At 38.8% G+C, this 14,181-nt stretch overlaps 1 protein-coding gene across 2 annotated transcripts in view; it reads left to right on the plus strand.

The window, feature by feature from the left end:
- Positions 1-14,181, plus strand: part of WASL (WASP like actin nucleation promoting factor) — a 36,373-nt gene that overhangs the window by 9,812 nt on the left and 12,380 nt on the right. The window contains exons 2-5 of one of the 2 annotated variants that reach the window (XM_032963094.2): positions 2,831-2,962; positions 9,049-9,138; positions 9,958-10,054; positions 11,134-11,184. In XM_032963094.2, the coding sequence (XP_032818985.1) occupies positions 2,831-2,962; positions 9,049-9,138; positions 9,958-10,054; positions 11,134-11,184 (370 nt within the window). The remainder of the gene's footprint in view (positions 1-2,830; positions 2,963-9,048; positions 9,139-9,957; positions 10,055-11,133; positions 11,185-14,181) is intronic. The other variant, XM_032963095.2, reaches the window with a different exon arrangement.

The following is a 14,181-nucleotide window of genomic DNA, read 5'->3' on the forward strand; positions in this document are numbered from 1 at the left end:
TTCATATAATTTAGATATGGTATATTGTTATCTGTACAGTACATGTAATGAGAAGCCATTGCATATGTGCCCATTAGCTTATAGTGTTATGCTTTCCCCTAAGTGGATGAATTGTACTGTGTAATTATTCTTTGAGTTGCAGTGGTGTCTCTTAAATTGTTCAAAAAAGCATTAAAGGCAAAAACGTGATGTGCAGACTGCCATTTGCCACAATCCTGGAATGAAATCAAATGAATTTGAAGTGTTTGGTACGTTTAGTAGTGTAACTTGTTAGCCGTGGTACCCACGGCTTTGTGTGTCTTCATGCATTTGCATAGATATTTACAGATTTATATATACTTTAAAGTTTTAAATAGTGTAATCCAACATGAAATGTTTACCAGGAAAATGTGTAATATATAACTTTTTAAAATACATTATAAATAGCTTGTTGCGTCATGAAAATGAACTAGAGTACAAGGGGGTACCCGATATACGTTAGGGACCGGAAAGTTGCGAGTTGTAACGAAACGATGTGTAACGGGGACTTTCCCCCCATATGTATACATGTTAATGGGGGAAATAGGGGCACCGTAAGAGCGTAAACGTTGCCTAAACGACGCAAAGCGGGGCAATTTCTCCTAAAGGAACAATGGAATAAGGTAGGGATGGGGATTGTAACTTAGGGAAATTTTGTGTTTCATACCTGGCAACCAAAATATGTACTTTACATGTATATAAAACAGGTACTGTACTATACTGTACAACATAATGTACACAACTAATTCCGAGTTCAAGAATATTTAAACAACATTTATACTCAAACGCTTAATTGAAAACCATTTTTACGTGCATTTCGAAGCAGCCCCTGTGCACTTTAAAAGTTTTCCTTTTTTTAATAGAAAACGTATTTGTGACATTTTTAAGCAATGACTCAAACAAACAAAAATTTGTGTAAAAAAAGCACGTAATTTTTAACAGCATTTTTTTAAGATTGTACCTTAACCTATTATTTGTATGATCTTACCTTGAGTGGATAGTTAGTATGCACCCAAGAGAATACGATCGGACTGAGAAGATGGTGGTGCATGCCCGAGTTGTACACTACATCTATACCCCCCCCGCCCGCTTTCAATTGAGTTCAACTAAGCTGAGTCGAAAATAATAATCGTCACTGTTGTTGGCCATGCCGTGAGCGGGAATCGAAGTCGGGTTGCTGGGCTCGTAGCGCAGCGCGCTGACCTGCTACGCACCCACGCACAATGTTTTTTAACTCTGCTCAGCGGAACTAAGTCAAAAGCGACGTATATGCAGGGAAATGTGATGTTGTGTTCCTCAAAAATTCGGCTACATGAGTGCGAAACAATGTACATCGAGATGACGTATGTCGGAGACTCCCTGTATGTTACTACGTGTGAAAAAATTGACATCTGTAATACTATAGGTTGGTTTGACAGTTGAACATTGTCACTACAATTTGATCATGTATTTATGCGATGAAAAATGGCTGGGATCGAGTTTGTTTTAAACGACAGGACATTTCTCAATTTAATTTGTTTTTAGGGTTAATTTGTGATATTTTGGGCAAATACATCCACTGACTCTACAACTTGGTCTGGATTTCATGAGCTGAAAAGCCTCAACCTGTTGTTCACACAGCATGTGAATGAATCCGAAGCCAGGACTCCAATCCTTGGTAATGTGCAGAAACATGTCCTAGTGGAGTGCCCACTCCTGCTCTGCTCAGCCATGCTGCCCTGGTGTTTAGGACCCTCAGGATATATGTGCCTGTTTGAATTGTAAGCCACATTGGCTTCCACCGAGGAAATCAGATGCCTGGTCTCGTACATGAGATGGCTACTATGGGATTACCCTGGCAATTGACTCTGAATCCTGTTATAGGGAGGAGGGCCAACAGCAGACCAAGGCATGAGCCCTGATGGTCGCATGCTCCAGAGCCAGCATCTTTGTAAGTGCCGTGAGCAGTACCCTTTGTTGAGGTCCCCTGTGCGGGACCGACCCTAAGTGGAGGCTGGTGGTAAAGACATTCTTCCATCTCGGCCTTTCCACTGGGCACTTTTCTGTTGCTGCAAATGCTATTTAGTGACGTATACATTTCACCTTTTAGACTTGCAGCTATCCACATTGCAAATGGAAAATAAAGTGTGTACTTTATTCAAATAAAGTGTGTACTTTAATCTGCTCCGTGTTTTCCAACCACAGAATGTTTCAACAGTCCAATGGAAATTTCAGCTTTTAAATTAGAATTTTCTATTTAAATTGTGATGTATCCTAGTACTGCATGCAAATTGTCTGACACGGTCACGCAACGTTCAAATGCCTACAGCTGTGGTTTAATGGCCTATATTTAATGTGTTATAATGGTGGTACATGGTTAGAGTAATTATTCTGAAACTTTTGGAATCCAAGGCCACTAACCCAACGATATTTGAAAATATAATAATGCTTTGTTTTTACTGGTAAAACATCACTGCATTGTGGGCTCGACTAATTGTGGATATGCTCAAATTTAATACAAACACACTGCTGAGGACCTCACCAAACCATTGCAATCGCTCATGGTCCCGCAACGTACAAATCTACCGAGCACCTGTACGCGAGCTGATTTCATCACTCCATCTCTGAACATCTCTAGAATGCTTTCCAATCCTTGACCATTGGCTGCCATCCTTTCAAGTGTCTTGTGTGCCTTTGTGATAGCATTGCCTTCTAAAAATGGTAAAAATACCAAGTATACGAATAATTTTAGGTCTTGCATGCAGTGCAGTGTACATTTGCCTCACCTTTCCCTGTGTATGTGTGTGTGCATTGTGTCCGTGTGCATCTGCAGAGCATGGCGACGGCGGTGGTGCAGGTCTTCTTTTCGGAGAATGGGGTGTGGCAGAAGAGGCACTGCGGTGTGGTCTGCTTTGTCAAGGACAACCCCAGGAGGTCCTATTTCATCCGTGTGTATGAGATGAGGGTGAGTACTTGTCATTTTGGTGGTCTAGGTGTCTCTTGCAAATTAGACTATTCTGGTCTCGTGATTTCTGTAGATGATGCGATGAAATTAGCACACCCCCCACAAGTGAACAACTATTTAAGGCCCAAGATTGGAAGTAACTTTCACTACAGGAGTTGAATGCTGGAAATAGTTTATTGATGATTGTAAGTACCAGGGGAATGTCGTGCCTAATTATTACATTTTGTCGATTGCTCTTCAACATACCGGTGTGTTGAAGCAATAAAAATGTACATGTTTGTACACGTGGCAACTTGATTTATTTGGCTGTGTCGGGTGGAGAAGTGTACAGTACATTGGCATTGTGCTTGCGCAATGTTCCCCAAAAATGTATTATGAATTATAACATTGGTCGTGAATGCTTACGTGTTACATTTTCTTTAAAAAATCTGATTTAAATTTAACTTGATTTGAAGCTTTTGTGACTGCAGGAATTACTCTTTGGTTCTTTCGTAGAAAGAAAATAAATTAAATAATAGAATACGACGTTTTGATTGCAACACAAGCAATCGTCATCGGGTAGAAAACAAACCTAGTAAATTTATAAATACAATGCAATACAACACAGAGTCTGTGTGTGTCTCTCTGTGTGTCTTTGTGTTGTCTCTCTCTGCTTGTGTGTCTGTCTGTGTGTCTCTGTGTCTGTGTTTTGTCACTCAAATTTAGCAATCTTTGGAAGAACGTAATCAACCAGGTAGGGTGTTGACTGTTGTGTTAGCCGACTCTGTGTGTTGTGTTGCATTATATTTCTAAGTTTACTAGGTTTGTTTTATTCATTCTTACCTGATGATGGTTGCTTGTGTTGCAATCAAAACGTCGTATTCTATTATTATTATTTATTTTCTTTCTATGTGACTTTACCAAAAGAACCAAAGAGTACAGTAATATGATTAATCATTCTAGTTTGCACAGCAGGTGCAATCGCAAGCACGGTAAGAGATCACAATTTATAAACCGCCATATTTCTAATTTTACTAGGTTTGTTTTCTACCTGATGACGATTGCTTGTGTTGCAATCCAAACGTCGTATTCTATTATTTAATTTATTACATTTAACTCTTTCCAGGAACCTATTTCTTTTTATTCACTACAGAAAATCCCCTTCCCATACATCTTGCTCTTTCATTTGAACCTGCTTCTGGAACAAGCTATTCATAACAATCATTTTGGGCATTCATGCCGAGTCTTTCATTATTTAGTCTTAGCCTCCAATTGCTTGTTATTTGTCTGGCTTGTTTATGGTATGAGCATAATTTTATAAACGAGCAGAGCTCAAAGTCTGAATTAATGACTCCATAATTAAACAGCACACTTAACATAAAGCAGTTGCACTGGCATAGCACTGTGTTCTGTTGTTTGCCTGCATCAAAGATGAAATACTCAGGTGTTAATTTTACACAGTAAAATTGTTTACTTCCCCAATGTAAATACTTATATCCAAGTGGTGCTTTGGTTAGGTTTTTCAACTCACGATTTCAATGTTTCAAATTCAAAACCTGGTTTAGAGTCAACCCAGCAAGTTGATAAAATCAGTACCACGTTTTGGGAACTCCACTGAGTTGTGGCGCTGTTCTGGACCAGCACTGAAGATTACATTTGATATCTGTTTATTTAAATATTCTGTGGATCACATTGTTAGTCCCAGACCATATTAAACGTTCCATTTGGAAAAAGTTAAATATATGTAATGGGTTCATCTTCTTTGGTTCTTTCGGTAAAGTCACAAGTGGCCACTTGTGTTGTGGCCGAAACGTCGTGAGAATTTTGTGTTATTTTATTTTATTAATTTATTATTTTATTCTCATTCTACGTGACTTTACTGAAAGAACCAAAGAAGATGAATCCTTGCAGTCACGAAAGCTTTAAATCGAAATGTAATGGGTTCTTTGAAGGAGCAAGAAAATAAATTGGTTCATTCCCATAAGTTGCATAGCTTACCATATTCCAGAAGTGACTTATATTTAATAGCCACTACTGTAATCCCTTACTCTCTGACATTTTTATTTAGAATGGTAATCATTAGAGCTGTCTTTAATTGTATAGAAATCATCCCATGCATATTATTTAATCTTATAAATGCATCGCTGCATTCTAAATGCATGCATTTTTTACATAAAATTGGCATATACATTTTTGTATGTCCAGTAGGTCACGTTTCCTTGGAAGGAAATATGTATTTGCTTCTTGATTTTCAAACATGAAAAAAAAGGCACCAAAATAGTGAATTGGAAACCAAGTAAAATCATGATGCAAAAAGGCTGTTATGTAATTTAAGTCTAGTATTTAAAACATGCTCTCTCCTACTTGAGTAAATGGGTTGGATTGAAACAATGATTGCAAAAGGCAAAATAAGAACTCATAGTCTATTCAGGAATGTGGCTTTTAGCCTGACAACAAGACGTGAAAAGGAAGAGAAAACTAATACACCCTAACCTATGGGCGTCCAGTCCAGAGTGCTACAAGTGTCGGTACATGCCTGTAGCATTCAACCGTTCATACCCACAAAGCAATACCAGACTTGTTCTACAACTGTATATTTATCCGCATGCCCTGAGGTTTAACCAACTACACTTTAAGGGTGTCTAATTAGCCATGGATGTTTCTATGCCTTTGTGGTTTTTTTCTTTTGAGCCTTTAGTAGCTTTGATAGGCCCTGCTGTCAGTCAGTGGAGACTTCATTGCACAACTGAGACTGCAACATCCATGATTAGGACTATTCTGCTAAAATGTCTTGCCACTTGTGATTTTCCACTTCATTCCACTCCCCTACTATACTGGTGCGCATCCGATCATTTGTAATTTAGTAGTACAATAAAATTGCTTTAATGTTATTTGTCTGTAGCGCTAATATAATTTCTCCCATTGGAAGAATTTAAAATCGTAAAACTCTGTGCCCCTGGGTAGTTGGAGAGCTCTTGCTCATAAATAAGAGGCAACATAAAAACATTTGTCTGCTGATGAGATTGAGGGCCAGCACTTGTGCAGTGTGTAAAGAAGTGCTGTGGAAAAATATAGAAACCGCATTTGCTGATGGACCAACATGTTATTATATTCTTACTTGATGGACATTTTTATTATTTCATGAACTGAAGTCTACCACGACAGCACAACACATTTTGTAGCTATAATCGCCATCGCCAATTTTTACATCTCCAAACACTAAAGTAACTGTCGGACTCGCTGCAGTGATGCTGTAATACAAAGTACGGCAGTCACCCCACAGTAATTTTAAAGGATTGTTTTCGTTTCCAACAACTTCAAACTCACTGGACCACATGGTCCACAGGGAGATTACAACAAGAGCCCAGTGGTTTTTGTTTCTCAAACCATGTTTAATTAAACAGTACTTTGTGCAGCAATGGCATGTCTTATGTCAATTGTATGGAAACCGTATTTTTTATGTACTAAGCAACCTTATTGAGCAATTTCAGGTAACCTAGTTAAAGGTCGTTTTTTTCCAAAACATTGGGCAATTTCTTTTTGTCCAGTAGTGTTTAACTCCATTGTGTAATGATTTCAAAAAATGTTATGCATCCTGTGTGCTTGTGTGTGCCTCGTATATTTGACTTAAACAGTCCGTTTATCAATCTTTTGTATAGCTGTCTGCACTTACCGCTTGGTACATTGGCTTAGTGGTCCAATGAAATCGTTGCTACAAAATAAACATTTGTCACGCGTATCCTATTGTGTTCTATAATATTTGGGGTTTGAGTGTAGGTACTTGCATGGCAAGATAGTGTAAGAAATTGCAATTTCTGAATAAAATGTTACAGAAAATCCTTTTTTTATAGTTTGGATTAGGAGGTTGATGTTGATGGGGGCAAGTGTGCAGGATGGATGAGGGTGACTTACCCAGACAGGCATTGGAGTCGCACTAAAAGGTCTGCGAGCAATGGGAAGACCTGAATTCATGGAACAGTGCTGTGAGGGCAGACCTAGGAGGGTGGATGTGAACTGCAACGGATGCAGGGCCTGGTAGAGTTGAGAGCCAGGGGATGTTTGGTGACCCAGGTGCTGCTGCGGGGTCCACTTTCTGCCCCGCCTCCCCCCCGTCTCTCCCCCCTACTGCCGAGGCCTATATGACCTCGTGCCACGGCAGATCTCTGGCCTATTTCTGCAGTTTTTTCTTGCTTTGGTTGTCCCACCTGATGACGATTGCTTGTGTTGCGATCGAAACGTCGTGATCTATTATTTTTCTACCTACGTAACTCCACCGAAAGAACCAAAGAGTAAGCTTTGGTGGCTGCAATTCATTGGCCATGATTAGCTTTATTTTGATTTTCAGTAATTTTTTCGTCTGTAAGCTTTGGTGGCTGCAACTCATTGGCCATGATTAACTCTTTATTTTGATTTTCAGTAATAGTTTTTCTTCCATTCCTAATTTCTCCAGTTAAATTATTCTTATTTCCCTATAACCCCCCATTTAGCACGGTTGGCTACATATTGTGCGAAAGAAGTACAACATTTACACATTTCATAACTGTCGTGACATACCTGTTATTAATAAATAGCTAATGATGTCATTTTGTCCCCCTTTTGATTGAGCAATATGTATTTGCCATGTTCTGTAATTGAAAAAGCGCTCATAATACATGCAGAGAGACCCTTCAAAAAGTTTTTTTACCATGATAAATAAGTGGATAATATATCTTCATGTATTTGTCCCTCAACATTAAGAATATAATAATTTTTTACACTTTCCATCAACCACGTGGCCTTCTGAGAGTGCATAATTTTAGCAATATTGGTAGAATGCAAGCTGTGGACCAGTGTCAACATACTTTTACTCGCCTTGTGTGACTTTATTGTAATTTTCATACATTATTAGAAGGCTTACCAGTGTGGCATGTTCTAATCACACCCATCAAAAAAACCCACTTGTTTGCATTTTACAATCTCTTTGATGCAAATTTAGACTTTCATTTTTATTATACACACTTAAAAAATAGTGGCCCCCAGGCTGCAGCAGGACCCACAGTAAATGGCAGCATGCATAAAGGTCTCTAGCAGTGCTGTGAATGTAGAGGAACGCTCAGCAGCCCAGCTATGCTCGGAATGTAACTACCTCATTGAGACAACTGCCCTGTCTCCCAAACCAGCTTTTAAAGAATGTCAAGAATGTGTCGCATGGTTTAAGAGGAAGCTTTTCGTAGTGTATATGCCACCATGAGACCAGTTCATAATCTCTTGTTCACATGCTGATATTCGTTTACTTCTTGGGGCCAACGTTTCTCTTCCCTTATGGATGTCACAACACCTAATTTATGCGTACATTTTAAAATTTTAAACAGTGCAGACATTGGTTGTACTTGAAGCTTATAAGTGGTTAACAGTTACACTAACTCTTGCAACCCTATATACAAAGCAGTAAGGAAAAATGCAGGTAGAATACATGAGTTAATAGGGATCAACTTGAGAGGGTCTATGAAAGGCAAACATTTTTGTATTAAGAGGGCTTGTAAAATAGGGTCTTCACTGGTAGATACACACTTATTCTTCAGCTTAGTTATCTAGATTACAACACTACTGCATTTATACATTTACAAATCGATTACTGGTTGCTGTGGAGGTCGATAACATTTTCACCGCAGTCCCAAGGGGTCTAGTACTCTAAAAATTGGCTGTAAATGTCATTAGCCTCTTCCATATACAATCCATATAGGGTGCCACGGTGGCGATATGTTAACTACCTCGCCTGGTACACAGGAGGTCGTATTATTGGAGTTTGCATGTCTCCCTGTGGTCGTGTGAATTTTTCTCTGGGTCCTCCGGTTTTCTCTCCACATTTAGAAACATGTGTTTAGCATAGTTGGCTGCTATACATTACCACATGGTAAACCGCTTTGTTGAGCTATCATTTGTGGCCAGGTCGCTTCTGAAAAAGAGCTTAATAGCTCGTTGGTCCTTACCTGGTGAAATAAAAATAGTTTTTTTTTTAATATGCACTCTGGGAAATTCATTTTTCCCCCTTTGCCAACACATTTTATAGTGACATATAAGAACTATCTGCATTGTGCAAACTGTGTGTCTGCTTCGTGTCTCTGCAGGACACAGGGCATCTGTGCTACGAGCAGGAACTCTACAATAAGTTTGAGTACAAGCAACCACGCCCTTTCTTCCACACCTTTCTTGGCGATGTATGTGCAAGACTTGCTCATTCAATGAGTGCCATCTTTACCCATAAAATTAAAACGTTTAAATGTGTTCTCATTAAAGCAAATGTGGGAAACCGCACAGCTCTGAGCTAGTGGCCATAATTCCACATTTTTATATTAGACAATTAATGTTGGCTTATTTACTGAAAAACACATGAAATAGCCGCAGAGCCTGAATATATATTTTCCTTGAACTATTTGGTTTTTATTACCAACTGTACTTGTGGGCATAGTTTTGTCAAGAGGTACATTAAAGAAAGGCCTTCCATATTACTGATTGTTAGCAGAGCTGCATATCATGCCAGGGCATGACTAGAATTTGGATACTTGCACAGCTACTGCTGGAGTTGCTTGAAAGAGCCCGTCTTACCCAACAGCCAGTTCTTCACCATAATGCAGGGTTTTCTCATGACAAACCTTACAAATGGGCTGTGTCGGATGGTGGCGGGTATAACGACAGTTATATATTTACGCGATCTAACCCAAAAAAACCTGTATGGATGATATTGGTTGCGAAAGCCTACGTGTTAAACAGTTCTTCACTACATTTCAATAATTCAGCAATGTATTTTAATCTCTCAAAGGTAAACTACCATATATGTAAATACAGAAATACATTTTTACAAGGCGGATTGTTTGAGCTCTTGTTGGTGATTCGGCTAAGATCTCCATCTTGGTTCGCTTGAAAATCTAGTTTAATTTTGCATGGTTGCCTGGGTTTGAATCAATGATTGGCAGTGCTGGCTCAGTCATTTCACGCAGTATTACACCTCCAAATCACTTTTCTACTTTCTCTATCAGAAATGCCAGGTGGGGCTTAACTTTTGCAACGAGAAGGAGGCAAAGACCTTCCGTGATGCCGTGGAGGATAAGCTTCGACTCAGGCACCAGAAGAGTGGTGAGTGCACTTTTGTTGTCAAGTTGGGGATGGAGGTGCTCATGTTGACAAGTCAGCGGTGGACGTTTATGTGGTCTGAGCAGGTTAGAGTAGGTGGCACATAAGACATTGCATTCCAGGCCTCATTTAAAAATAGTCATTGCTGCCATATAAGATTTTATAAGCGAAGAACTTTTCATTATTCTTGAGCTACTTGTTGACTTGAGTGTAAGGTAAATGTGTTCTGAATGATGTAACGAGTTGTAAATATGAGTGAAATGGCCGGCATCTGTAATAGCACTATGGGGGGTAAATGAGAGACTGATAAAAATTACAATGATGTAACTGCAGATAGAGATAAAAGAGGCTATTAAAAAAATCACACTTGTTCATTAAATTTTACGTGCCTAAAGTCGTTTTTATAATGGACCACATTAATGGGCTTGAGATACACATCGCTTTAAGGGATGATGGCCAATGATCAAGACTGCTGATGGAATGGAAGCCAAAGCAGAAATGACTCCCTCAAGGATTATCACCATGGACATGGAGTAATGGGAAACGATCATGCACAGGCATGAGATGGATGGTAGTACCATCATCGAAAGACCATGTGGAATGGTATTGGCCTGGGAATGCTTTCATTCAGCAGTGGATATTTCTGAGCTGATGATGGTCTCACAATTGTTTATATTGCCCTGATATTAAGTGCATACATATAGACACAGTAACCAACCTTACTTATTCAATCTAAGCCCTGTGCAGTTTAAATGGAGGTTGTACCTGATTGTAAATCAAATGCTACTTCATTTCATAGCAAAGGCACAAAACAATAATGCAATAAAATACAATGCGGGAATATAGATGAGTTAAAAATAAAAATGTGCAAGCTAACTGTATGAAATTTTTTTCTGTTGAAGAAATAAATAAATTACTTGCTCAAATTATTAAATGACCTTCCATTACTCAATGTGCATATCAGATTACTATTTTTTGTGACTAAAGACAATGAAAATAATCATTGCTGAGATTTTTTGCATTGATTTTTTTCATTTGCTTGTGTACAGTATATATTACTTTCATGTTATTGTTTTAAATAGAACGAAAACGTAATGACCCAACGCCACCTATTTCACGGCGTGACTCCACAGGTAAGCCTGGTGATGGGTTTAAGTGGTGCGTCTTCTCTACGATTGCCTTGATCTTTGCTAACATTAGCCAAATATGTGGATTCTTTACTCATCCATCCCTCGAAGTTGGCTCTATCACTTTGGTAGCTAATACCCACATTAGAATGAGCCAGCACCGTTTTTAATGCCAGACAGTAAAATGGAATGATGGATTGATACATTTATATCAGTATCGATTTCTCATGTAATTAAGCATGCATTGAATCGAATATAAAATTATGTCTTTTTTTATTTGAATGTGAATGCAATGGGCTCAAGATCACTGCAACATTCACTACAATGTTATAAAAAAACAGATTATTTGATTTAATTGTTGCTTTAAATTGCTGTAATTCATCTAATCACTAGGTGGAACTAGTGGTGACATTATTGTTACACCTATATCAGACAGCCACCTTGCATTTTTCTTTTCACTTTATTTGGATTCGACCAACTCTTGAGTGAAATATAAGTAGCACATGACAGATGACTGACACACATTTAACTGCTCTAATGGAACACAGGAATGTGCTGGTTAAGTATGACCTTTTGAAGAAATGCCAGAATACATTATTGTGGTGTTTCTTCTAGCACCTTTCCTAATTAAGACGTTGATCTGCTGCCAGTAAGAATTTCCCTACTTTGTGTATTAGCTTCGATATTACAATTCGGAACATAATTAGTTGTGCATCCAGAAAAATAGTAAGATAAAAAAATTCACATGCACATTAAAAATGTGCTCGGACACATTTGGCTAATCAGGGTGGAGTCTACTACTGTCTGTTTCCTAGTGGAAAAATTATTAAGCAACTGCACTCTTATTTTTTTCTGTAACCATCTCTGCGTAAAAAAATTGCATTGTCTAAGCGTTTCAGCTTTCCCTGCTCTTTGGCCGTTTGTTCTGAGTTTGGCTTTTTGTGCCCTTGCCCCAAGGCCTTGCCATTACTGGACACCTGGGCATGCTTTCTGCATGTCTCCAGCAAACCCGCGTTCTGAATGAGAGCTACACTTTCCCTTGCTATTGAAAAGGTCACCAGCATTATAGCTTAATTTTGGTCTTGCTCTGAATCTAAATAAAATAGTTTATAATTTCTGTAACCAAGTGGGTTTGGTAAACAGGACTTATTGGCATATGCTACACAACTGCTGATGTGTTCCCTTTACATTTTTTATCTTGCTGATTGAGTATTCTTAGCCAAATTCGATGGGTCCACCAAATGCTCAAATTTCGGTTTGGTGGTCCTTATCTCTGTTAGCACCTCTGAGCTCGTGATGGAAACTCCATATTCCTTTGGTGGGGCCAATCCTGTCTATAGCACAACCACAATTGAGCTTCTATAAAGTGGAACTTGGTCAACTATGTATTTGAAGTCGAGTGCTCTTGTCTCCTGGCCAGTTAATGTTAAACATTACCACATCTTATGATTGAACATGATGGCATTCTGTACAATCAGTGACACACAATGTGCTCTTTTGAAAATTATCAAAGCAGCCGCTTCATGCTTATTTGGTTTTAAAACTGTTGACGATGTGACATTTTAAGCAAAGGTGTCCTACAAATCGTTAAAGTATGCCATACTTTTCTTGTGGAAATTAACTGAAACATTCACAAATAAGATTGTTGTGCTAATTTTTTCTTAGCTGGTTCTAAATGTGAAACCAATTGAGAACCAGGAACTAATTACATTTTTAAATCGAGCTTTATTGTTTTCTTGTCCTGAAGCTCAGTATGTCCTGTTGCCTTAACCCATTCCTTCAGCAATTATTCCTGCCCGTTCTCTTTAACAACGTCAGTATGCAGTGCAGTGGCGAAAAATCTTCCAACAAAATTGTATAACTAGTGTTATGTTTCTTGCGTGCACAGTATAATGCACGAGTCTAGTGTCCTTTTTTATCAGGTAAGTTTATCTACATTTTAGCCATGAAATTGCCACAACCATACAATCTACTGTTAAATAGCTAAGACCTCATGATGTTTGTGCAGTGTTGAGATAGCACATATCTTCTATTTAGAAATTACATCCAACCAATTGACAATATTTACCAAGATGAAGATAATAACTCTTTTTTTCCCAATTGCTTTTCCTACTTCTCGGGTTGAATTGGCTCACTGCCCATACAAGGTCCTTTAGAGAAACTGGTCCTTGCCATCAGTTTGTGGCATTTTCACGGGTGGCTTAGACCCACCATTGGAGATCAGCACAGCTCCATGCTCGTTAGAGCAGGAATTAACTAAAATATAAGTTTACACATTGTTACTGAAAAACAACTGAAATTTGGGCGATGGCTTTATCCATAATGCCTGCTTTGTAGCCTCCCCTAGTGGAACACAGTTGCATTGCCTCTAAGGTGAAGCTGGGATTGTGCAGCGCTCTCCAATTGCAGCAATCTACCTCTTTAATGGGTCGAGGTATTGCAGCCCTAGACCATCTGGTTACGTGACGGAGCATTGGCTTTGCCAGGGTGATTGATGGGCCTCATTTTGAGATAGTGAGTGGGGGAATGTGTTATGACCCAACACCATCATCAACATCACAGCTGTAGCACTTAAAATTAGGGATCCCATCACACGCACATTCCTACAGAATACAAATGTGACTATTTCTCGCTGAGTGTTGCAAATATGTCCTTTCGCAAGATACTTTGATGAATATAATGCAATATTCAGGTAACGCCTGCAAATGACTTATCATGGTCTCTTTCAATTCTCACTTGGTTAAACTTATTATCAGTTTAATTTAAAGGCCATCGTATCCGCCAGTTCTAATCGATTGCCATAGCCAAATATGTAGATATATGGCTATAGACATACATGTATTATATGATTGCACCAAGTAATTGGAGCTGCAAACCGCGTAATTACTACTATGTAGTTGGCTCCACAGATTTCACTGCCAGGCTGAGATAGGTTCAATTCAAGGCAATGTGTGGTATTATTTTATATTAACAGTTATTTGACTGGTTCACATTAGACCGCAT

Source organism: Petromyzon marinus, chromosome 30, assembly GCF_048934315.1.
Source record: "Petromyzon marinus isolate PM22_M1 ecotype Great Lakes invasive population chromosome 30, UKy_Petmar_22M1.pri1.0, whole genome shotgun sequence".
Taxonomy (NCBI): Eukaryota; Metazoa; Chordata; class Hyperoartia; order Petromyzontiformes; family Petromyzontidae; genus Petromyzon; species Petromyzon marinus.